The sequence below is a fragment of the Macrobrachium rosenbergii genome, chromosome 37, assembly GCF_040412425.1.
Source record: "Macrobrachium rosenbergii isolate ZJJX-2024 chromosome 37, ASM4041242v1, whole genome shotgun sequence".
Lineage (NCBI taxonomy): Eukaryota > Metazoa > Arthropoda > Malacostraca > Decapoda > Palaemonidae > Macrobrachium > Macrobrachium rosenbergii.
The window spans coordinates 37,759,911-37,784,036 of NC_089777.1; the positions used below are offsets into that span (position 1 = coordinate 37,759,911).

Below are 24,126 nucleotides of genomic sequence, written 5' to 3' on the forward strand. Positions count from 1 at the left end.
AATTGTTGGCTTGGTAGTATTTTTTCATCAGGATTGGGGTTTTTCCCCTCACAACAGCACTCTTGGAAGCTGTACCTTCTATGCTAGAATTAAAGGTAAGACTTTAGATTCCTTATGTCAAGTGGTGACCATGTGACCACTATTCCCAAGTCTAGGACTATTTCCCCAGACTTTGTTACCAAGGCCTTCTATTCTTACGTTTGAATTCTATTCATTTGCATACTTATTTTTTTAGTTATAATGTACAAAATCACCTCGTACAATAAAGGGAGACTCTTACTCACATAAAAATGTTGATGACGATGTTATGAACAATATCAGTACAGGCAATTCCTTGGTTACGTCAGGGGTTCCATTCCTGAAGCATGACGTAAGCTGGAAAATGATGTAAGCCGGAACACCGCATTAAACAAAAACTGCTAAAAATGAGAAATAAAGTGATGAAAGCCTTACCTTTAATCCTATGGTTGTCCCACTTGATTTACCCTGCTTCTGGTAAGGTGTACATCCATGATCTTGTAGAATTTCCTCCAAATGTACAAATATTCTTCTGTCACTTACAGCGTGCTGTAAGACTGTAATGACCTAACTTCGGAACAGCCACCGTAACCCAGAACAAATTTTTTTATGAATATATTTGAAAAGCACCGTAAGCTCGGAACGACCTAACCCCGGGGACAGCCTTACTCCAACTATTTTCTTCTTTGCTGTCACTTTTTGCATGTGGGCTCCCTATTTTTTAGAAGCTTGCTATATTAGTCCATGAAATTTTAACATATGTACAGTATTTCAAAAGATTGCAAACATCAATAATACTATCATTATCTAAAGTATGTGAGATAAAATGGATTGTTATGTTATTTTTATTTACCTTCTTGATGTTTTTCTTGAAAGATGTACAATTTCTGTACATCAGTAACCCAACAGGCTAAACTTAAATAAAAAAAAATCTCAGTAAAAAGGATGCTTTTGCTTTAAGCTGATTCCTGGGCATCTGGATATCTATTACACAACTGCATCTCAATATGAAAGTGATGTTGTACTTCAACCTTCTTGATCAACTGTCATAACTAATTTATTACTCTTGTTTGCCAATAGGGAATATGCTCATGACAGTAATCAAGGTGCCAAAGGGTTGGCTAGCAAGCTAATACTGTACTAAACTGCATGCATATGTGTTATATGCATGTCCTCCAGTTGATTTTCCTCAAAAAGGACAAGACATGTTTGTTCATTTTTTTATTGTAAATTACACCATTTGTTACAGTATACAAAATAAAAGGCAAATTTAAAAAAAAGCATACAATACTGTATAATTTGAACCATTTCATTCACAAAAAAATTTACAATGGCAACAGATACAAAAAATTATTTCACAAAATACATCTTTGAGAATCTATCATAGCATTGCACTGCTGTCTAAACTTACAATATTTGGTCACAATGTTCATAAAACCCCCAGAAAACTGCAGGGCACTGAACCTCACAGCAGAAAAGGCTTGAACGTTAACCTAAAATGTTTAAAAAAAAATAAGCTAGTCCTAACTGTGTGGTAAATTATGTCTTTTTAAATGTCCCTAAAATACTAAGAGCATTGTCCTGCAACCATTTTTTAATACCACTGACTAGCTTAAACACTAGAAGAATGAATACAAAAAAATTCATCCTAGTTTCTCACAATGAAGCAACGCTGTCAACCACTGGTTTGATTGTCTAGCTTTGATTATAATTTTTGATGATTCTTGTAAAGCATACAATTGCACTGAGGCAGTTCACCATATAATTAAGTCAATTAAAAATATACATCTACAGGCTAATGACTCGATGAATTCAGAGAAATTCTAGTTTCCTAATTTATCAATGCATCACGTATGGCAGACCTAACAGATTATCAGCAACTATCCTTTGAAAAGTTGCATGAACTCTCGTCTTTACCAAAGACTAGATTCTTTGAATATCATTAACAGACTATTTATTTATATAAAATACTAGTATGCATATGATTACATACAGACAACTGAATGCACATGTGGTTACACATACTGTCATGATGATTTTAAACAGAAACTCAAGTTACATTCCACAGTCTTTAACTGCAGGACACTGCATATACATATAAGTGGTGAAGAAACCGAGACAACTATCACAATTATGTTTCGTTACTAAAAAATCATGTATGCCACAAAAAAACTGTCATGATGTTCAACACATTACTGCACTAATTTTAGAAGTAAACAGTACTACAACGCCCGTAACGACTTTCACATATAATATATGAAAGTTGCTATTTAAGGGGGAGGGGGCAGGAATGAACATTTCTTCTATATCTAGGAACTGTGTAGCAAAGTAGGCTACAGAACAACACAACCACATATCTGAGTTATTTATGCTATGCAAGAAATTAAGACTGAACCTGGTACAAACTATACACAATTTAATGTTAAATTACTCTATCTATGTATCTATATGCTTAAATAAAGTACAGCACAGTACTTAAATTTAAAATTTGCTGGTAAAATGGAAATTTTTTAGTTTTTACCTCTCACATATAATAGACAAGTGGTAAAGTCTTGTAAGTCCAAAAATAAATGAACTAATGTTTAATCATTCTAAATATATGAAGTACTGTATACAGATTAAACAACACACTTGACAGTTAAATTATACTGTAATGGTTAGCATTGTGCTAACTTGAACCACAGAAGAATTAACAGCAACAGCTGGCAGCAAACATAAAGGATAAAGTCACGTAGTACTAGGTAAAACTAGGTCAACAAAAAGTCCAGAACTCGGGAAGAAATGAGGGAAGCTGGTGTTCAATAGGAGGATAAACTCAACATGGACAAAAGTGGGGGTGTCTGTGGATGTAAAAACTCCCCATGTGGAGAGAAAGCTATAAATGACAAAGCAGAGAATATTAGTGCAGTTCCTGCTTGCTTCACTGAGGGAAGAAAATCCATAGTAAGGTTTATAGACAAGATTACAAGAATTTGATTAAGCATACGGAAGAAAGATTACAGAACTAAAGAGCTGGGTAAAATACATTGTTATAATTAGAAAAATGTAGAAAAAATTCAATAATTGTATACCTAAAGCAGAAGAGATACAGATATACAATACATACTGTATTATAGAGAATATGATAATGTTAAGCAAAAATGAACAATTAAAGAGGAATTGTGACATAAAAGGATACAGGAGTGCTGGAACATGAAAAGAAGGCTTTAACAGCTAAAGCCGAAGGAATATCATCTTTTCCACAGAATCCAAATAAGAAGGAAAAATTATTTTACATAATATTTGGTGTTTATGGGGTAAGATACAGTAGACGCCCACCTATTCGCAGTTCAGGATTCGCGGCTTCACCTATTCACAGATTTTGATGTGGAGCATATATGCACATTATTCGTGGTATTTTTCATAGAAAAATATTCACTAATTACTATATTTTCATATAATTTTCATGACTAAATGTATTTTTGTGATAAAACTATTAAAATACTCAGGTACAAGAATTTTTAGAGGGGTGTTTTGGTGTGTGAACTATCAAAATCGGCAGTTATAACCATTTGTAGATGGGTGTCAAGTATTAGCGGACTTTAGCTATTTGCTGGGGGTTGTGGGACGCATCCCTGCCAATACCGGGGGTCGCCTATTTAAGGATTCTTTCCACTCTCTTCTGTGTTATGGTAGGCTACATTTCAAGACTGGAATTCATTATTAAGTGACTCAAGGGCACTGGCTGAGAGAGAGAGAGAGAGAGAGAGAGAGAGAGAGAGAGAGAGAGAGAGAGAGAGAGAGAGAGAGAGAGAGAGAGAGACTAATATTGCACTATGGTACTGAAACTTACTTTCTTCCTTTTATTCAAAAATATATTTCCAAATTTTCACCTTCATACAAGAAACTTTTTTAATGAATATTTTAAAGTTACTCTGGGGAGATTTGATTTCTTTCTTCTCCCTTACTTATCAATCAGTTTTAAACATTAAAAGAAAATATGAAATAAAATTGCAAGTGCAGAATGTTAAAATATAGTTTTGACTCAAAATATCAATTAATGAAAATAAAAAAATAAAAAAATTAATATTAAATATATCAAAACTTCTTATACATGAAAAAGAAGTGTGCTGCCCTTTTTATTACCATAAGATCAATTTATATAATCCTTTTAAAATTCTCAATATCCATTCATAAATAATACTTTGAGGATTTGAACTGAAATATCTTGGATAACAGTGTTTTGGGGAGCCTGGTTCCCTTTTGTTTCCTTTTGTAATAATAATAATAATAATAATAATAATAATAATAATAATAATAATAATAATAATATTTTAATTGTAATAAAAACAATTAAGATAAGTTGTCGACTGCTAAGCAGCCAACGCTGATGCAAAAGTTTAAGTCATAATGGTCTAACCAACTTTTGTTGCCATAAACATTGCTCAGGTGTTTGGCTTCACTGTATATAATGATGTTCTTTCTGGGTACTTTTCTTGGAATTGTATACTTCCTTCATGACATAACTTGATAAAAAAAAAAAAAGACAGAAAATCTGTAAATCTGTAAAAAAAAAAAAAAAAAAAATGAACAAGGACAAGAGCATCAGGACATCTGCCTGGAGTAGTTAGAAAGTTGTTATGTAACAAAAAAACTAATGTCAAGGCCACTGCTCAAGAAATACAGATATTGTAATAATAAATGCTAAACTTCATGTATACAGGTAGTCCCTGGTTTATGATGGTTTCGACCTAGGCGTTCCAAATTTATGACTCTATTAAAAAATATTCATAAAAAATCTGGTTCCTACATAACACTGAAAACCTGGCATTACCATGGTTCCGAGATAAACCCGAAAACACGACATTTTCGCCAACCTGATGTTACCGTGGTTCTGACATAAACCCAAAGACCCGATGTTACTCCGCTGATTGCTTATTGTTCCAACTTACGCCGAATTTAGGCCTGTAACAAGCCATAGGAACGGATCTCCATTGTAACTTGGGGACTGCCTGTATATAGTTTTCACCATGTACTCTATGTGGATTTACAAAGTTGCATTTTTCCTAGCCAAATGTCAAAGCAGCATAATCTTACATCTAATTACAGTTCAGACTCCAAGTGGCATTAAACCTCCACTCAATAACTCATTTTCAACGAGTTTATTTTCCTAATTTTTGAGTCCACCATTTGACAGCACCATTTGAAATTTAACCACAAGTACAGTCAGTGAAAGAAATGTGTTTCAATCCCTAATTCATAAGCAAAGATGAGCTCAAAACATGAGATTCACAGACTCACACCTCAAGAGTTAAAATGAAACTGAACCTTCTCCTATGATAATAAAATGAGCCTAAAAAGAAAAGCTTAAGACGCAAATAGGCAAATGCCTGTAACTATTCACTACAGAACCAGAGTTTACAGCAATCAAAATACAGTAATAAGTATGACAAACCCTGCCATGTACTGTCAGATTTTTTCACAGCCATCATAGTACTAAACATTGTAATTGATCTTTAATTATAGTCACTTACTACACAAGTACCTGAAAATCTTAATTCAATTGGAATCAAAGCCTAAACTCTTAATAAACTGCATTACTACAATTCTCATGATAGTCATGGAAGACGAGAAAGCTTTTCAGATTTCTAAGTGAGCGCTGTAAGTTTACCTGTATACTTTTAATATCATGCAAAAGGTTATAGAAATTTGTCTAATGATGTAAAAATAAATCATAAACCCATTTACAGATATGAAAGTCAGTTTTTTTGACAATACTGTATAACTAAATTCACAACTGAAGCATAATACCAAGTTTTTTTTTAAACTGGATAATACAATCTGAATGCCCCTTTCTGAGATAACTGTAACAAAAAATCATCACAGATAAATACTATAAAACTTAATACTATGCAATCCTTTCTTAGTGCTTACTTTAAATCACATAGTACCCGAATCTTCTTCATTGTCTACAAGAGGCGTGGTTACTGACTCGTGGTAGGGTGGTGGGGGCTCTGGATACGCAAAGCTTATATCACTATTGAGCACATCATTCTGACCACCCTCCAAGGATAGTGTTGTTTGAGATACTGTACCAAAAATTTCCTGGGCCACAGCATCCTCATATTTTGGTGGATCACTGGTGGTTTCCTCTTCCTAGAAGACATAATCAGTATTAGAAATAATATTCAAGACGACAGTTCATCACTACAACTAAAATAATTAGATTATCTTACAAAAACTTATTTCTCAATGGTTAAGATTAACCAAGTAGGTAATTACTACCTAACAATACACACTTAATATATTCATGTTACAAACAAAACGTATTTACACAATTTTCCACTTATGAGTGTAAATTAACACTGTAAAGTACCTGTTTTTACAGGATATCTATTTTTATACAATTTTCAGTCAGTGATATTTTATCCAAAGCCATGTGGAAAGAACATGAAACAGATACATGAAGAGACCTTGCAACTTTGACAACCAAAATATAAATGTATGAAAGATAAATGTGGTATATCCTTAAGAAATGACAAAAAGTTAATAAGTCTGAGGTATGATGGTCTACATTACTTGGAGGTCTCTACACAAAAAGAAGTGTACCATTTCACAGGTTATGGAGGTCAAGAGGAAATCAATAAATATACGAATAAATCCACTGAGCATTAACGTTCCTTGGGTAAGTAAAGGTTACTAACATACATCTACTTGCAGTGCAGCACATCCAACTCTCTTCAACATCACTGTATGTATCTCTTTCTGACCTCCTGTCTCCAGAATACCAATGGGGAGTGAAATTATGCTGTGTGTTATTGCAGCTTATGTATCTGATCAAGTCTTACTAATCTAACATAATCGGCAAAACATGGAGCAAAGAATGGACAGAATTTTGGAGTTTGGGGCCAAGATTAATGACCAGGGGCTTTCTTGGTAATAGTAATAATCAAACATACAAATACTAATTAAATATGCACAGGTGTTATTATTATGTTTACAACCAAAAAAAAAAAAGGCAGGATAAGACATACAAAGACATGAGTGGATGAAAAAAATTATGAACAGACATGAAAAAATCTAATATACTTTAGATACCACTACCCTCTGAAATGCACACAGAAGCAATTAGTCGTGAGTGTTAGACAGAAAAAAATCAGCAAACACAACTTGCCTGAATCAGCCATCTAATACTATAACACTGGTGTTTTCCCCAAGAAAAATCAACTTGCTCAGGATCAGATGTTCAGTCACTACATCGTTGATTGTCCTTTGAATTTCTAAGCATTTCCATTATTCCTCCGAGGTCATTGAGAGCTATTCCTTTCTTTCTTCAGTTAAACATTATGTCAGGTACAACTGATTGTATGCTTGTGGTGTGTGGTGTAAGGCTTATTCTGGATTCTGTATCCTGAATTTTCAACCTTTCTCACAATAAAATATCTATTTCATTCATTATGTAACCTGTTTATTTCACCCTGGTCCATGATTAACTTTTTTAACTATCTTTTACCTTAAGAAACAAAGTACTGGTCAAGGGTGAAATCAGTGACCTTCATATAGAACACTTCTAGAACACAGCTGACTTGTGACAAACGTTTATGTGAAATAGAAGACATGTTAAAAAAAAAAATAATAAAAGGTTATGTAGATATAAATATTATTTCATATGTACAACAGCAATGTAAGTCTGAAGAACTAAAGCAATGATGCATGGCAACTCAAAGTAGTATTACGGCTTCTCTTACTAATCTTTGAGCATCAGAATCAATAACACTATCAGGATATACACACACAAACACTAAATTTCTGACCTATTCTCAAGCATTCAACAGCTCCAGCCTCCCTCAAGTGATCAACTAAGGAGCAAGCTAATGAAGGCTAAAGTAGAATGTTGCACAGAGGCCCCTTTTATAAGACAAGCAAAGGAATCAATCTCTCTCTCTCTCTCTCTCTCTCTCTCATATATATATATATATATATATATATATATATATATATATATATATATATATATATATATATATATATATATATATATATTTTTTCACTTATGTTTGTATTTTTAGTTTGTAATTTCTTTTTTATTTTATGTTTAATAACTTTAAGTTCCATCTGCATTATCAATCTTTGTATATCTTTATTTGTTTTACCCATTTTAAATTTAGCAAAACAATTTATCCCATTGTATTTCAACGATTTTTATGTTTTGGCAATAATCTATGCCTGATAATGAGGTCATATACCTCAAAGCTTTCAATAAATATAAGTTCTACCTTGTCTTGGCAATATTATTCGTTATCAAGCTATCTCTCTCTCTCTCTCATATACATTATATATATATATATATATATATATATATATATATATATATATATATATATATATATATATATATATATATATATATATATATGCTGCTCAGAGAATTACTGTAGAGTACAGGCTAATCAAGTAACATTCTCGAGACGTGTCTCCCCTGTGGTAGTACTATGCCATTTCATTTTAACTTGATAATACGATTCTGATATGGTGAAAAATTTTCCTCATTGCCTTTGGACTTCTACAAAAGTTATAAAATTCATTAAATTTACACAGTGGGCAAGACAGGACATAGATTATTGGTGCCGACAAACCTCCGGTATGGTTATGATTCTCTAAGTTACGTATATCTTAGTTTAACCAGACCACTGAGCTGATTAACAGCTCTCCTAGGGCTGGCCCGAAGGATTAGACTTTTTTACGTGGCTAAGAACCAACTGGTTACCTAGCAACGGGACCTACAGTTTATTCTCTAAGTAGTCGATGAGTGAGTTAGAGAATACTAAAGCAAAGCAATGGAAGGTAAATAAATATATAAAATGAGTTGAGTGCAAGACAAAGTTTCCACTTGCACAAGGTGTTACTCTTCTTCTTGAAAAAAGGAAATGAGCACAAGGACTGTACCCACATCCATTTATACGAACGACCCGTGGATTGCCGACACCGAGACAACGTCAAAGGAAACAAGATCTTAAAAATATCAGGTGGACATAAACGGATGATGGAAGGCCACATGAGAGGTGATAAGATAAAACAAAAGCACAGATAACGATGAATGATAACCTCAATAAGCCGTGATATGAAAAAAAGGAGGGTCACTCGCTACCCTAACACTAACATGGATATTTCAATGTGGTTGTTTGTTTCATTTGCAAATGTGAACGCAAATCATGGGATTTGTTTTCAGAGAGAGAGAGAGAGAGAGAGAGAGAGAGAGAGAGAGAGAGAGAGAGAGAGAGAGAGAGAGAGAGAATATTCCTATTGCAAAATCCTTCATAACCAATAGGTACTAAACAATGCCTTTATTCCTCAACACAGACGAATATTATTAGTAAGCTTCACTGACTGGGTCATCCTTACTCAAGACGAACTGAAATTGATTTGTCAGCTTTTTCTACATAAGAAATTTATTCTTACTACTAATTGGAGAAAATTCGAGAGAAGTGCTGCTTTACGGATACTGGTAAAACAAACTTTATAGAATCAAGTGCAATATAACTTAAACCAGACTGTATTTTCAATAATAGCAAGGGTCTATGAACTTGATAATTGTATATAAATATATATATATATATATATATATATATATATATATATATATATATATATATATATATATATATATATATATATATGTGTGTGTGTGTGCGTAAACAGTAGGGCTATTTGACCATGATTAAAGTGACAAAACAGTGTATGGATCTTTCGTCTTTTACTCTACGGTATTTTCAAAGAAACTGTTTAATGTCAATGTAATCTTTTTTCATAAAAAAATTGCCCCCACCAGTGCCAAAATTGTTTATAATAACCCGAGTATGGACTGTCATTCATTTTATTTGGCCCAGACAAGTAAGGAATTGTCAGATTATATTAACAAGAATAAAATATTGTGTCTAGAAGTATCCTTGAATCTGCATTCATACAACTGACAAAGGAAACTAATAATTTAACCGCAGGTCTCTACACTCCTGACCCCACTCTGCACAAGATGTTCGAATGAGATTTAAAAGAAATAAAAAAAAAATGGCAGTAATTCAGGTTAATGCCAAATACCCGAATTGATCTCAGACAGCAGTGCCCCACCTGAAAGAGATGATACAGTTGTAATGACCTTTGCATGCATTACAGAGATTACATACCTATAATGTTAGTTGTTGTTTGTAGAACCAAGTCATTTTTAATCTGTCCCACTGTATGTAGTTTGCTTGAAAATGTCTTAGAGTAGAAGGTAATGGATCTCACACGCTGTATTTCACTTTACTCTTGGTCACTCCGTTTATACTTTATATCACGTTGTTTTATACAACATATACATATATATATATATATATATATATATACATATACATATATATATATATATATATATATATATATGATATACACTGTATTTATGTATGCATAATATATACATACAGACATACATACATACATACATACATACACACATATATATATACACACACACACACACATATATATATATATATATATATATATATATATATATATATATATATATATATATATATACACACACACATATATATATATATATAGCCTATATATACATATACTGTACAGTCAAGTATTTTAGGGTTCCTTTCTTTTCAGGTCACTTTCCAAAGCACGCATTTAGGCACAAATAAATACAGCTCGCTCAGTCCCCTTTTCCGAATGCACTAACATTATCATTTACAATTCTACGATCGAGGAGACACATTCAACTTGAACATGATAGGCAAAAAGATACTGCACAGAAATAATAATGTTTCGTGTGTTGCTGAGCTTTCGTGATCAAAAGAAAAGTGATACTATCTTTCACTATATAACGACGGTAGGATTTTTTTTTTCAATGGATGCAATTCAATAGGACTAAGAAGCATGGAAGAGTAGAGTAGGCCTATCCCATATCTCGTTGGAACTGGAATCGAATCACATGACCTTTGGATACATCATCGAATTCTTACCGGATTTACCTTCGCCGATCTTCATGCATATTTTCGAGGGAATAACCAGACAAAAGGAATAATAAAAAAGAAAAAATCAAGAAGGCAAAATAAATCGATTATAACAATATGGTGAACTTTCTAGTCTAAATATTTCTCGACAAACCAGTCCGTGTGCTTTTTGTCCGAACTGGCAAACACGGAGAGAGAACAAAAATAGATCTGGCGGCAAACACCCAGCCAATCCTTGAACAGTACCTGACTCGCAATCTCCTCGGTAGATGATGCTCTCCGATGACGTCTCATCAAGAAAGCAATAATTATGCCCGTGGTCATGACGTAGAGTACGACGAACCCTAACATGCCTTCGATAGCAATAGGCATAAGTTCGAATTGAATCGCTACGAGACACAATAAAGACGGTGTCACGCTAAGAAACACCACCAAAAACGCCTCCAAGCAGCGGCAACAGGTTGGCGGCTTCATGGTCAACACGACGCAGAGAGGACGTTAACACACTGCTACTACTTCCTTACTACTGCACCTCACATCCAGTTTCGAAGACCCCCCCAAGTGTGTGTGTGTGTGTGTGTGTGTGTGTGTGTGTGTGTGTGTGTGTGTGTGTGCGTGCGTGCGTGTGTAAAGCATGGGGGCATTTTGACAGGAGAGGGGGGGATTATAATCGAATGATAAAGTCGATCCTTAATGAACTTCTGCGGAAGTGGGATTAGAAAAATCTCAGTTCGTATCTTATCTGTGAACTTTCGATAATGCGTCTCGGATAACCGGTCTGAAAGTGCACGTAAAACGATAAAATTTCAATACCTGTCCAATGCAAGTTTTGTTAAAAACTGAATATAGGTTCCATAATTTTTTGTACCAATGGAAAATCTATCTATAGCAATAAGACGCTGCCTAATACGTTTACAATAGTTTTTGGTAGCAGGAAATCTAACATCCCATTCAAGGGCATGGGCGGAACAATATGAGAGAGAACCGTTAAAATCTATTTATTGCTCCTGCTGACATAAGCAGTGAATTATGTGCCAGGCAGTCAGTCCACTGTAGTTGACCAAAGCTAACAAATAATAAGGGCATGAGACTATCAGGTGTGTGTATTATATAATATATATATATATATATATATATATATATATATATATATATATATATATATATATATTGTATATATATATATAATATATATATATATATATATATATATATATATATATATATATATATATATATATATATATATATATATTATATATACACCTGTATATATGAACCCTATGTCATGGGAATATTAACGACAGAAAAATCCGAACAGTAAATGGCCACGAGGAAATAAACCTTACAAAGAACACATGGTTTCACAAACTACAACTAAAATCAAGGGAGTACAAAACAATATTAAAGCATACAAAGGCGAGGTACGCTGTCTACGATTGACTAAGGTGCTGGATACACCAAAGCGAGGCAAAGGATGTTCGGTTTATCGAAATCATCTGCGGACATCTTGTGCAGAATGGGGTGAAGATTGTATAGACCTGTGCTTAAATTAATATTATTGTTTTTGTTAACTGTATTCATACAGATTGTAAGAGATTTCTAGAAACAATATTTTTACATCTTGTTATCATACTACCGTGGGACCAATCAGCTCTACGTGATTTTTTCACTTGGGTTCATCAAAATGAGCATAATTCTTTCAAAAGTTATAACTGAATAATTATTTTAATTTATAATGAAATTTAATTCTTTACTCGCCCAAATAAAATGAATCAAAATCCACGCATGGGGTTTGACAATGTTGGTACTCTGGTGAGGACAATTTCTTATAAACTTCTTTTGACGTGTTATTATATGAACAACTACATATACATTGAATATTTTCAACATCGATTTGATGGCCTCAAAATCGATAAAATATGGCAAACTAAGGGTATTCTGCAGTTATTCATGCTTCCTGTTTACCGAACTACAGAACATTGGAAAAATACGTTGGGACTTGCTTACCTAAAAACATCCGTCGTTTCCCTTATTTTTTTGGGTTTTGAGGTCATAAAATCATAGTCGAAAATATTATATGTATATGTAATATTTTCATAAAACAACACTTTAAAAACATGCTTATAAGAAATTGTCCTCACCAAAGTAGCAACGTTGTTTATCACATCCTCTATGGATTGTGATGAATTTCATCCAGGCCAGACGAGTAAAGAATTAAATGTGACAATATATCAATATACTGTTTAACGGTGCTCTTTTTGTGAACCTTGGGGAAAAATCACTCAGAACTGATTGGTCCAATAGTAGCATACTGTAATAACGAGATGTTAAAATATTTTTAGAAATCTTTAAGTCTCCATTAATGCAGTTAACACATGAAAATTGTTATTTTAAGGCAAGGTCTATACATTCTTGACCCCATTCTGTAGATGTCCAAAGGAGATTTCAATGAGACACTAAAGAATCCTATTAATGTGCTTAACATATGTTTATTTCATCTTTTCTTTAAATCCCCAGAGACAAGTTATAGGAAAGGGTGATAAATAATTAGCGTAAGTATGAGGAAATAGAAAATAAAACCGATATTCCCCAGCAGAGAGCAAGGATGAATTTGCTCCCGGTTTAAATTTTTGATAATAATCACAGGATTCCACAAATGCACCAGGCAAACTATTCCACGTTTCAGTTGCAGCCAAGATAAAACTCCTAGCAAGCCGACTTTTGTTAAAACCTCATGCTTAGAAAACGTCACATTCTTTGTAGCAGCACCAACCTGCCTAGAGTTGCGAGCAAAAACAGCTACGTCAGACAAAGAAGAGCGCACAGGAAGTTTGTCGTTGTAGTGCATTTTATGCAACAAACATAATGAACTCACGTCCATGCCACAAGTCAACATTAAGAGTTGGCAAAATAAACTTGACTGGTGACATAACTATCCAAATATTTGAGATGAGAGTCAGCACCGGAAGACCACGCTGGAGAACAGTACTCCAAACAAGGAAGAAGAAGAGTTAAAACACTTGGGTACATTAGCACTTAATCCTGAAACATTCTCAAACATTTCCGCAAGATACCAACATTTTTGTGAAACGGAGGAAGCAATATTACCTATATGTAATACGTATACGTTTCTCAAAAGCCAATTTCTTATCAGAGGTAACACCTAGGATCTTAAAAGTCGCTGACATTTCAAACTATACCGTTTAAATGTAAATCAAGATGCACAGGCAAAAGTGTTCTGGATCGACTAACTTTAAGCTGAATTAATTCTTGATAACAGTTCCTCACCTGAGGAGCAACCTCAAATTTAATGTATTAAAATATAATATATTATCATAATCTTAGTTGGTGGTTGCAAAATATTAACTTCCTCGTAATCTTTTGTCCATTGTACGTAGTTTTCATGAAAATTTTGCCTTTGATGTTTCATCTTCCTCGTAAGTTATTGTTATATTTCAGAGACTAAACTGTCTCCCCCTACCTTTTGGCGTTTTTATGGGTTCCTATTATTAAATGGATTTCTGTTTTAACAGAAAATATTTCATAGCCATATATATATATATATATGTATGTATGTATGTATATATATATATATATATATATATATATATATATATATATATATATATATATATATATATATATATATATATATATATATATATATATATGCTATCATGGGAATAAACCGCGTGATATAAAACATACACCGACTAAATGGCCACGAAAAAACTGAAACAAAACAGTGTAAGATATTTCGCTTTACTTTTAGGGCAGTTTCAAGCAGACGACAAAAAAAAAAAAAAAGATTACAACAGAGACGCACTTTCACTAACAACAACTGAGATTTTATTCCTTACTGAGATAAGCACAATTGAGGAAGCTCTTCATATTTTGAACAATTGTCTTGGATGAACTCGGGTGCTGGATTAACCAAGGAGACACTCTGGGTCACAATGAAGGTCAGTGGGACGGGCAGCCTAACGCTCTTTCCTAAGCCCGGCCCAAAGAAAAGAAAAAGGAAAAGGAGGCAGAAGGGTTGAGGGTCCCAAAGAAAGGTTGTAAAATTCAGGAAAACAGAAGCAGAACTAGAATTCAAGAGCCTAGCAACAGATGGAAAGGAAGTCTCTTAACCGTGGCCTGACAGGATGAGGAATTCTCCCATTTAAATTGCAAACGGATTAGAAAGCACCGCCTGTGTAAAAACTGCTGTCATATCATTAATCACTCACGTTCATTTTGATTTGTTGTTCAGAGTTCACAGATCCACACCAGGCCTCTAATATGCCTTTTAAAACCCTAGCCAGATCCACAGCAGGCCTCTAATATGCCTTTTAACACCTTACCAAACTTACGGGTCACCCCTGAACAAGGGCACGTGTTTGGCTTCACCCAAACCAACCTATCAACCACGGGGGTCACCAGCACAAGATGCTACCATTCATACTTTCGGTGGACAACAGTGTCGTGTTGTGGACGTGAGGGTTTGAGTGTCAAGAGACGTCATGAGACCTGTAAGCCCTGTATTGCTTGCGCTATTTTAATACATGAAAAGTAAATAAAACATATGGTTCGGATTACAGAATCTTCGTACATCAATATACGCCCTTCAACGCTGGAGAACTTGCAAGATGTCAAAAATATTAAAAACTATACAAAACAGCACTGGCTTTATTGCGCAATCTCACAAGTAAATAAATAAATATAATACGTAAATAAATAAATAAAGAAACAAATAAATAGGTATAGTTATTTGAAAGTCGTTTATCAGAGAAATACTAATTCATCCCGACTATGTGAATTAAAGAAGTCCAAATGTGTAGTCTTAACAAATTAACATTCACGCTAAAAAAATATTCGAGTACCAGGGTCCCCGAAATGACGAAGACTGTCTTAACAGATAGAGAGATCTGCTTTATTTCAAAAACCGCTTTACACACTCTTAGCAAATGCCAAACCACAAGGAATGGTGATTCTCATACATACTGGAACAACTACAGACATTACACAACACACACAAACATATATATATATATATATATATATATATATATATATATATATATATATATATATATATATATATATATATATATATATATATATATATATATAAATTTCTGATATATATCCACTGAGCCATACAAGTCCTTGGGTGCAGTTGCTCTCAGGTTCCAACTTCTTTAGACTTGTATGGCTCAGTGGATAACGCCCTTGCTTTCCACCTGAGAGACCTGGGTTCGATCCTGACGTGAGTCAGAAATTTATTTCTGTTCCACACGTGATTGTGTGTTGATGATTTCTATCTTATTCACTCAGAGGGATAATTCGCATGAAATGTTGTCTATTGGGTCATTGCTGAGTCGGGAAGTTGGGGAAAACTCGCTGGTATGCAAGCAGTCAGCTTGCCCAGGTAATTCCTTGGGTGCAGTTGCTCTCAGGTTCCAACTTCTTTTAGACTTGTATGGCTCAGTGGATAACGCCCTTGCTTTCCACCTGAGAGACCTGGGTTCGATCCCGACGTGAGTCAGAAATTTATTTCTGTTCCACACGTGATTGTGTGTTGATGATTTCTATATATATATATGTGTGTGTGTGTGTGTGTGTGCGCGTGTGTGTGTGTGTGAACACTGGACGTTCTGAACGTTTCCCTACAACGGTCTTATAGTTAAAAAAAAAAGTACTACAAAGACATTTACATATTGCCTGAGATTCTGAGCTTTTTATATCATGGCAGTTCTGACCCTTGACAAATACCATCAGTTCAATCTACATCAGTATTTTCTTGTTACTGTTATTGGTCAAAATGCCAACGCTTCCACCATCATTAAAGTTTACTGTACACGTCCGATTTTCCCCTTTTAGGATCAAGACGTCGAAATGAGTCACCAGGATAACTTCAACTCTCTCCCGAGCTAGGTCTTCTGACATTTCTCCATGATTTCTTCGACCTTCAATCATGTCTTCGTCCTGTTATATCCATAATTGCTCATTTTATGACTGGCTCTCTCCCCTAAGAAAAGAAAAAGGGGAATAAAAGTGCGCAAGCAAACCCAGGAAAGACCATTAACTTCTAATAAGCTTGACAGTTCCACTGAATAAAATTGCCTTGGAAAGAATGGAAAACACGCCAGAAATAAGATAGGTACAATGAAACTTACGGAAAAAAATAGAAGACGATTCTGAAAATGGAACCATAGAGGATAAACATGCATACAGCGAAAATAATGAAACTCAAAAGAAGAATTGTAATAAAACAGAGATGAACATAAACAACTGACTGAAAGCCAAGACGACAAGGATAAAAATGGAGAGGACACAGACAGCACACGTGCACTCTCGCGATGATCAAACCTTCACGGAGATGACTGCTAATACATTTGAGCATGCAATGGCCCTTTTCACATCCTAGGATATGATGCCTAGACCTTCAACATGAACTTTTCACAAGTAAATTCACAGTACAAGCTTTCAATATAAGGAGAACAAGTATAAAAAAGCACATGTTTTCAAGTATTCCGTAAAGTTACTTCAAACAGATCAGAACCAAAAGTTAACACGTAGCTGATGGATGATCAAGATGGTTTCAGGAAACGCAGAGGATATATTGAGCAGATAATTACAGCAACAAGCCAAAAGACGAAACGCAGACTCTGACAAAGCATTAGACACTGAGTCATGTACTAAGCTATGGAAAGCTTAATGATATGGACTTCCTAAAAGATAGGGATTTCCTCACATCACTGCAGAGGCTTCAGATTCTCAAAAGGCAATCGTTGCACAGTAACAGCAAATGGAAATCATAGGAAATCTATTTGAAGTCAAGACTGGCGTGATGCAGGGTGGGAGTCTACTACCCTTGTCTTTTATTTACATATTTTCAAGAAGAGCTGTTGATGAAACAACTCTGGGGGTATAAATTGATAAAAAGGCCACTCAAGTCTAGTGGATCTTGACTTTGCCAACGGCATTCTGCCCATATGCAATGTACTGGGGGACAGCAACTTGTATTACTTTGCAAGCTGAGTTAGAGGCAGAGTAAGGCTTTTCAATCACCACAAAACCAAAATAAACTTAGAACAACCTAACGAGTGTGCTGTTGGAGATGCGAGTGATACAGTTGTCAAGAGATCTCAGGTACAACCATCCAAAAAGATACTCTCACAATCATAATGACATTGCTATATGGGCACGAGCCACGGTATACAGTCAGGTGTGACCTATAAGGATTTGGCCAATATTGAACGTCGTTTGAGAAAGACATTAGAAATTAAGTGGCCGGTTTGAGGAACCATCAACGTAAATATGATACAACAGCGACAAGCAAATTATGATTAAGAAAAACACATAAAAATCTTCAAATTCCTTACATTTATAGTTACCCTCAAGGTCCAGAGATTAGAACCTCTAGGAGTTATGAGAATAAAATGTTTATATACACACCGAAACTCTTCCGAGAGAGAGAGAGAAAGAGAGTTATGAGAATAAAATGTTTATATACACACCACAACTCTTTAGAGAGAGAGAGAGAGAGAGAGAGAGAGAGAGAGAGAGAGAGAGAGAGAGAGAGAGAGAGAGAGAGAGAGAGAGGAAACAACCACAACTTTGCCAGGATAAGGGTTTCTTCGCGAAAGGAACCATCAGCCTTAGCAGAACATTTTAGGCACACTCAGTTAAATACCATTGTCTCTGACAAAAGCAGTGAATTATCATTATTTATATATATACAGTATATATATAATTTATATATATACATACAAACATATATGTATATACTATATATATACATATATGTATATATATATATATATATATATATATATATATATATATATATATATATATATATATATATATATATATATATATATATATATATATATATATTCTCTAACCGTTTGCAGCATGAACATAGAAATTACAAGCACGACATCGCCAGAATTCTAGGAACAACTTGGAGAGGATAATACCTTCCGGAATCCTCTAGAACCTTCACGACTGCAACTGAGAAAATTTTGATGTGGGCAGCACTTTATGGTAATCAGCTCAGGCCTAAACGAGGGCATCATCTGACGAAAATTATTTGCAAGCAGTCTCTACCTTAAAAAAAAAGAAGAGGAAGAAGAAAATATATAAAAGGCACCTTCTATATATGAAAATGTGTCTTCTGGGGAACTACTTGAAACGACGGCAAACGCTTCCCCATGTAAACGCAGCAAGGACCTTGATCAGTAGCAAGACACCAAATGTAAAAGATAATAGGTTACTGCTCAGACCATTGTCTAAAAAAGAAATCCATGGACCTGTGGGCCCACGAGAGAAAATACATAGTAAACAATTGAACCTGCAAATAGCGAGTAGTAATTCAATAAAATGCATACACGAAGCATCCGAGCCGAGCAAGGCTTATTTTCTTAAGCATTGTATGTGCAACTCTCCGCAAAACTGTGAACAAGTTAGACAATGTTTTATTTCACAAATTGGCAGGAAAACGGGTTCGGACATTTCTTCTGGGGTAATTAAATATTTTGTAATTGTTACTAATCTGTCAAAATCGCCTCACTAATCTGTCAAAATCGTCTCATATCCGCATGCTCCCCATCACTTGATGCAATACCTACTCGGATGAACCAGTGGCTGATAAAAAACACCGTGGCAACAGCCTAGCAGCGTGGGCTACACGGCCACGTAGTACGTCAAGGACGAGATGTAAAACTAAGCATCCAGCAAACACGACTTACCTCTTTGGAACTTGTGGAGAAACTGCCTGAGGGAAGCAGTCCTGGATTACGAACACAGGCCAAAATCATAAAACCGCCAAAATACAAAAAGATGGCGCTGGCTATAAAAGGGAGTTGCTGCAAGAAGGGCACTGATAGGAAAACAATGACCATTGACACTGCGACAATAACTCCAAATATAATGTCTTTGGTGCATAGATGCTTACAACTGAACATTTTCGCCAAATTTCAAAATCGCTTTCACGGTCGAATCTCACTTTATTTTGCACCAATCACAATCTCGATGAATACTGAATACTAATTAGGAGGTTCTTGGGATGTTGCGTTTAATATGAAAATGGTAAATTGTCAATCTAGAGAAGAGAGGGATTGGAGGTTTATCTTCTGCGGAAGCTAAGTGGTTTGTGTTCTACAATGGTGATGACTAACGAGTCAGAGCATGTAATACATTGCCACATAATAAATTCCCCTCAACTTATGTGAATCATCTTTTTTTCGGTTTAAATTTGTCAAATTCTAAAATACTGAACATAATTCAAGTAAATCTGCAATATTTCCAAACGATTTACAGTTCCGAGAGAACTGAAATAATGACGAAGACGTTTTGAGAAAGCTTCTGGCAACTACATTTTGAAGACAGCCCGTCCACTGGGAGAACAGGCAGACCTAACATACGTAATGCAAGGATTGTTCTCTATCATGCAATACATACATCCATCCTTTACCACATAACAAACGAAAACAAGAAGATAAAGTCAGAGACAACCAAACGCGCAAATGCAATTTTCTTAGAACATACAATTCTTGACACAGTGTAAATGAGTTTATGCAACTCAAGAGATGCATATGCTTCCCCGGTCTTTAGATAAGAGGAGAAATACATTCTGTTGCTTGTATGCATCCTTGTCCCTTTCACACCTTATTACACTTACTACCCACCTTTGGGCATGGGCCCATGCTGGCATAAACAAGCAAGAGAGCCAACAGGAAGCGTTATGGAAAATGTCAAAGCATGAGGTCACTCCCGGGAGAACTGTATGCGAGATAGAAACAAATGACTCATGTAAACTTACATTTCCTGGGAAACGATAGTCAAATGTAATCCCATTCAAATGGGAATGTATAATGACTTTACAGTGGGAATACACACACACACACACACACACACACCAGTAAAACTGCTGGAATTCCATCAGTAGGGGACCTAGGTGGGGCCAAGAAAATTACACAAAACTAATGTAACAATTCTGTAATTAGTAAAATTTACTATTTTCGAATGTATACATCTATGTGAATGAAGGAAAATAATAGTATTAGTAATTAGTAAACCTGTACTTGAAATTACAAAGCTCAAGTTTCAATTAATTTTCAACTTTTACTATATTCAAATGTATCAAATACTGTAATATAAATTTCTTCACAACCTTATATTTAACACTAGCCTAATTTTTATTATCAAGTTTTAATTTTCAACTATAGTATAATATCCTTGACACGTAAATATATCAAAATAGTGCATATAATCAATAACACAAAAGACTTATGCCCCTCCAAAATCTCATCAAAATTTCAACCTATCCCATTCCCTCTTCTTCGTCTCCTCTCCCTGGAAATTAACTCTAAGCAGCAGTAGCAAATTGCATTGCACTTATTCAAAACTTAACTATAGTTTCAATCACTTCATACGTAAATTGATAACATTAAATTGGATCAAAATATCATGAGCAAATATGTCATTTGTATTAAAACCCTATAACTATAATTCTGCTTTTGACCATCAAAGGGTTAGCTACAAAGAGAATTTCAACTGGGGGGGGGGCAAACATCTGACTAGGGGGCCCAAGCCCCCCTGGCTCCCCCATAGCGATGCCACTGACACACAAGGCACACACACACACACACACACATATATATAGTAAAACCCACAAAGCACGAAAATAACAAAACTTTAAAAATTATATTTTTCTTAGGATAAGAACCAGAGCTTTTATAAATGGAGTTTCTCACACAAGGGTGTTTTGGATGACACTGACTAACTAGAAAAATCAGAACCCTATTGTAGGCCTATGAGTCATGGCCTCCTCGTCCATTGTGAGAATCAGCCAGTTTGCTACAGATCAATACCCCTGAGATGGGAAAGATTGGAATAGCCATGGGTGGCAAATGAGGGTATATTCTTTTATGAAAGCTATGTTTTGTAACCCAGGAAAAATAAAAGTTATTTCTAAAATTTGTTATTTGTTCCTATGGGAATATGAGCCTATGCTTTCATAAATGGAGTTTCATCCTTGAGAGGGCAACCTTTCCCCAACTGTAGCAGGTGAGTGTGCCACAGTGGTGCCAAGTTACCCAGAAAGGTACCCTCACTGTCTCGGGTCACTACTTATACTCTACACACTCCCTCCCCCACGAAGGGGCTCTTGCAATACTCACCACATCCTTCCAGCACTCCTAGGGACCCTGTCAACTTTCCAGGCAGAGACCCCTCCCAAGGGTTAATACTCCTCTATATCACCTGATGAATTGCCACTATTGGCCCCAGGGTGAATGTGTCCAAGGAATTGTGCACCAGGTCCCTCAGGCAGAAAGATGTGAACTTGGACTGCCACTTCCACTTGCCCTTCTTCAGGACTGTAGCACAGAGTGATTCTTCTTGTAGGTGATGGAGGGACATATACCTCTGATATCACAAGCACTGACTCTGCCGAGGAGTGCCTCCCCACTATCCTTGGAATCGTCAGCCCTGGCTATGACTTCAATTAGCCAGAGTTCTTAGATACCTCCTTCTTATTCCTTCCCACAGTAACGAACAACCTCCTATATAAGGGTCTGAGAGGAGCTGTCCTCTTCAGGTACTGTCTCAGGGCCCAGATTGGACATAGTAACATTTCGTCCTTGTTATATTCAATGAAGTTCTTCGGGGAAGGGATTGAGAACCTCTTCAATTTTAGGTCAAAGGAAGTGAGGGGTTCTGAGCCTTGGCCATGAATTCTGGGACAAACTCCAAGGACAGGGAGGCTCACCCCTCTAGATGGGAGAAGTTGTAGGAGAGCCTTTGCAGTTCTCCAAACCTTTTGGCTGAGGTAAGTACCAGAAGGAATACCATCTTCAAGGTAAGGTCTCTGTAGGATGCCTTCTGCAGGAGGTCACACGAATGGATGATGTAAGCTGGTTAGGACCTTCGTAACAACCCCCACTGGGGCTTTGACCTCCCTCAGAGGGCACTTCTCGAAACCTCTGATGATGGCAGACAACTTCCAGGAGTTGGACAAGCCAATGGCCCTCAGCTAAAACACTTGGGTGAGGGCTGCCCAGTAGCCCTTGACTGCTGACACTGAGAGGGCCTTCTCCTGATATAGGTAGACGAGGAAGTCTGCCGCATTCTTCAGAGGTCTTGAGTGGATTGTGACCCCTTTGACAGCACCAACCCCAGAATTCAGTCCACTTTCCCTGATACAACCCAGTAGAAGAAGGTCTGAAGGTGTCTGTGATGTCTGCAGCAGCCTTCTTCAAAAACCCCTTCTTAAGGAGCTTCTGGAGAACCTCCATCTGTGAAGGCAGAGAGAGGACACTGATCAATACCTTCAGTTGTGGTCTTGCACTAGAAGGCTGGGCATCAGTGGTAACTCCCTTAGGACATCTATCAGCAGGTGCAGGTCTGTGTACCACCCTGCCTGAGGCCACAGGGGAGCCACCAGCATCATGCAAAGGCCCTGGGACTGGAAGAGTTTGTTGAAGACCCTTCTCATCTGGTTGAATGGTGGGAAGGTGTAGACACCCAGATTGTCCCACAAGTGCTGGAGGGCATCCTGCATTGCCCCTCTCTAGTCTGGGACTAGGGAACAGCACAGGGGAAACCTTGCGTTGTGGGCTGTGGTGCAGAAGTTGATTGCTGGGGCCATGCAAAGCTCCAACAGTCTGTTTGTCATTTCCTGATTTAATGCCCACTTTGTTTCTACAATTTTCCCCACCTGGGATGTACCTGGCCACCAGTTTCAGGCACAAGGTCGCTGACCACTCATGAGTCTTGAGTGCCAGATCACACAACTCTGGAGAGACTGTCCCTCTTTGATTGTTCACATAGGCCACTACTGTTGTGCTGTCGCTCACAGCAACTGCTGAGTGGCCTGCTTTATGGTGTTGGAAGAGCTGAAGGACCCACCATACTGCTCTCATTTCAAGGGCGTTGATGTGCCCCTCCCTCTCACTGGGGCCCCATGTCCCTGGAATGAACTTGCTGTTGAGGTGTGCACTCCAACCCCTTTGGGAGGTGTCAGAGAATACCAGTATCTTGGGAGGTGGCTTGCTGAGCGGTACTCTCCGCATGAGGTTGGCGGGGTCTAAGTTGCCCCTTACCTTCTCTGTCACTTCTGTGAGCTGGG

At 36.3% G+C, this 24,126-nt stretch overlaps 1 protein-coding gene across 6 annotated transcripts in view; it reads right to left on the bottom strand.

The window, feature by feature from the left end:
* Positions 1-1,226: 1,226 nt before the first annotated feature.
* LOC136825499 (uncharacterized) overlaps positions 1,227-24,126 on the bottom strand; it is a 42,984-nt gene continuing 20,084 nt past the window's right edge. For 2 of the 6 annotated variants that reach the window (XR_010849360.1, XM_067082055.1), the window contains exon 2: positions 1,312-6,153. Coding sequence is in view for 2 of the 6 variants with exons in the window: in XM_067082055.1 (XP_066938156.1) it covers positions 5,938-6,153 (216 nt within the window). In the remaining 4 variants the exon portion in view is untranslated. Of the gene's footprint in view, positions 6,154-19,744 lie in introns of all 6 variants that reach the window. The other 4 variants (XR_010849359.1, XR_010849358.1, XM_067082054.1 and 1 more) reach the window with 4 other exon arrangements.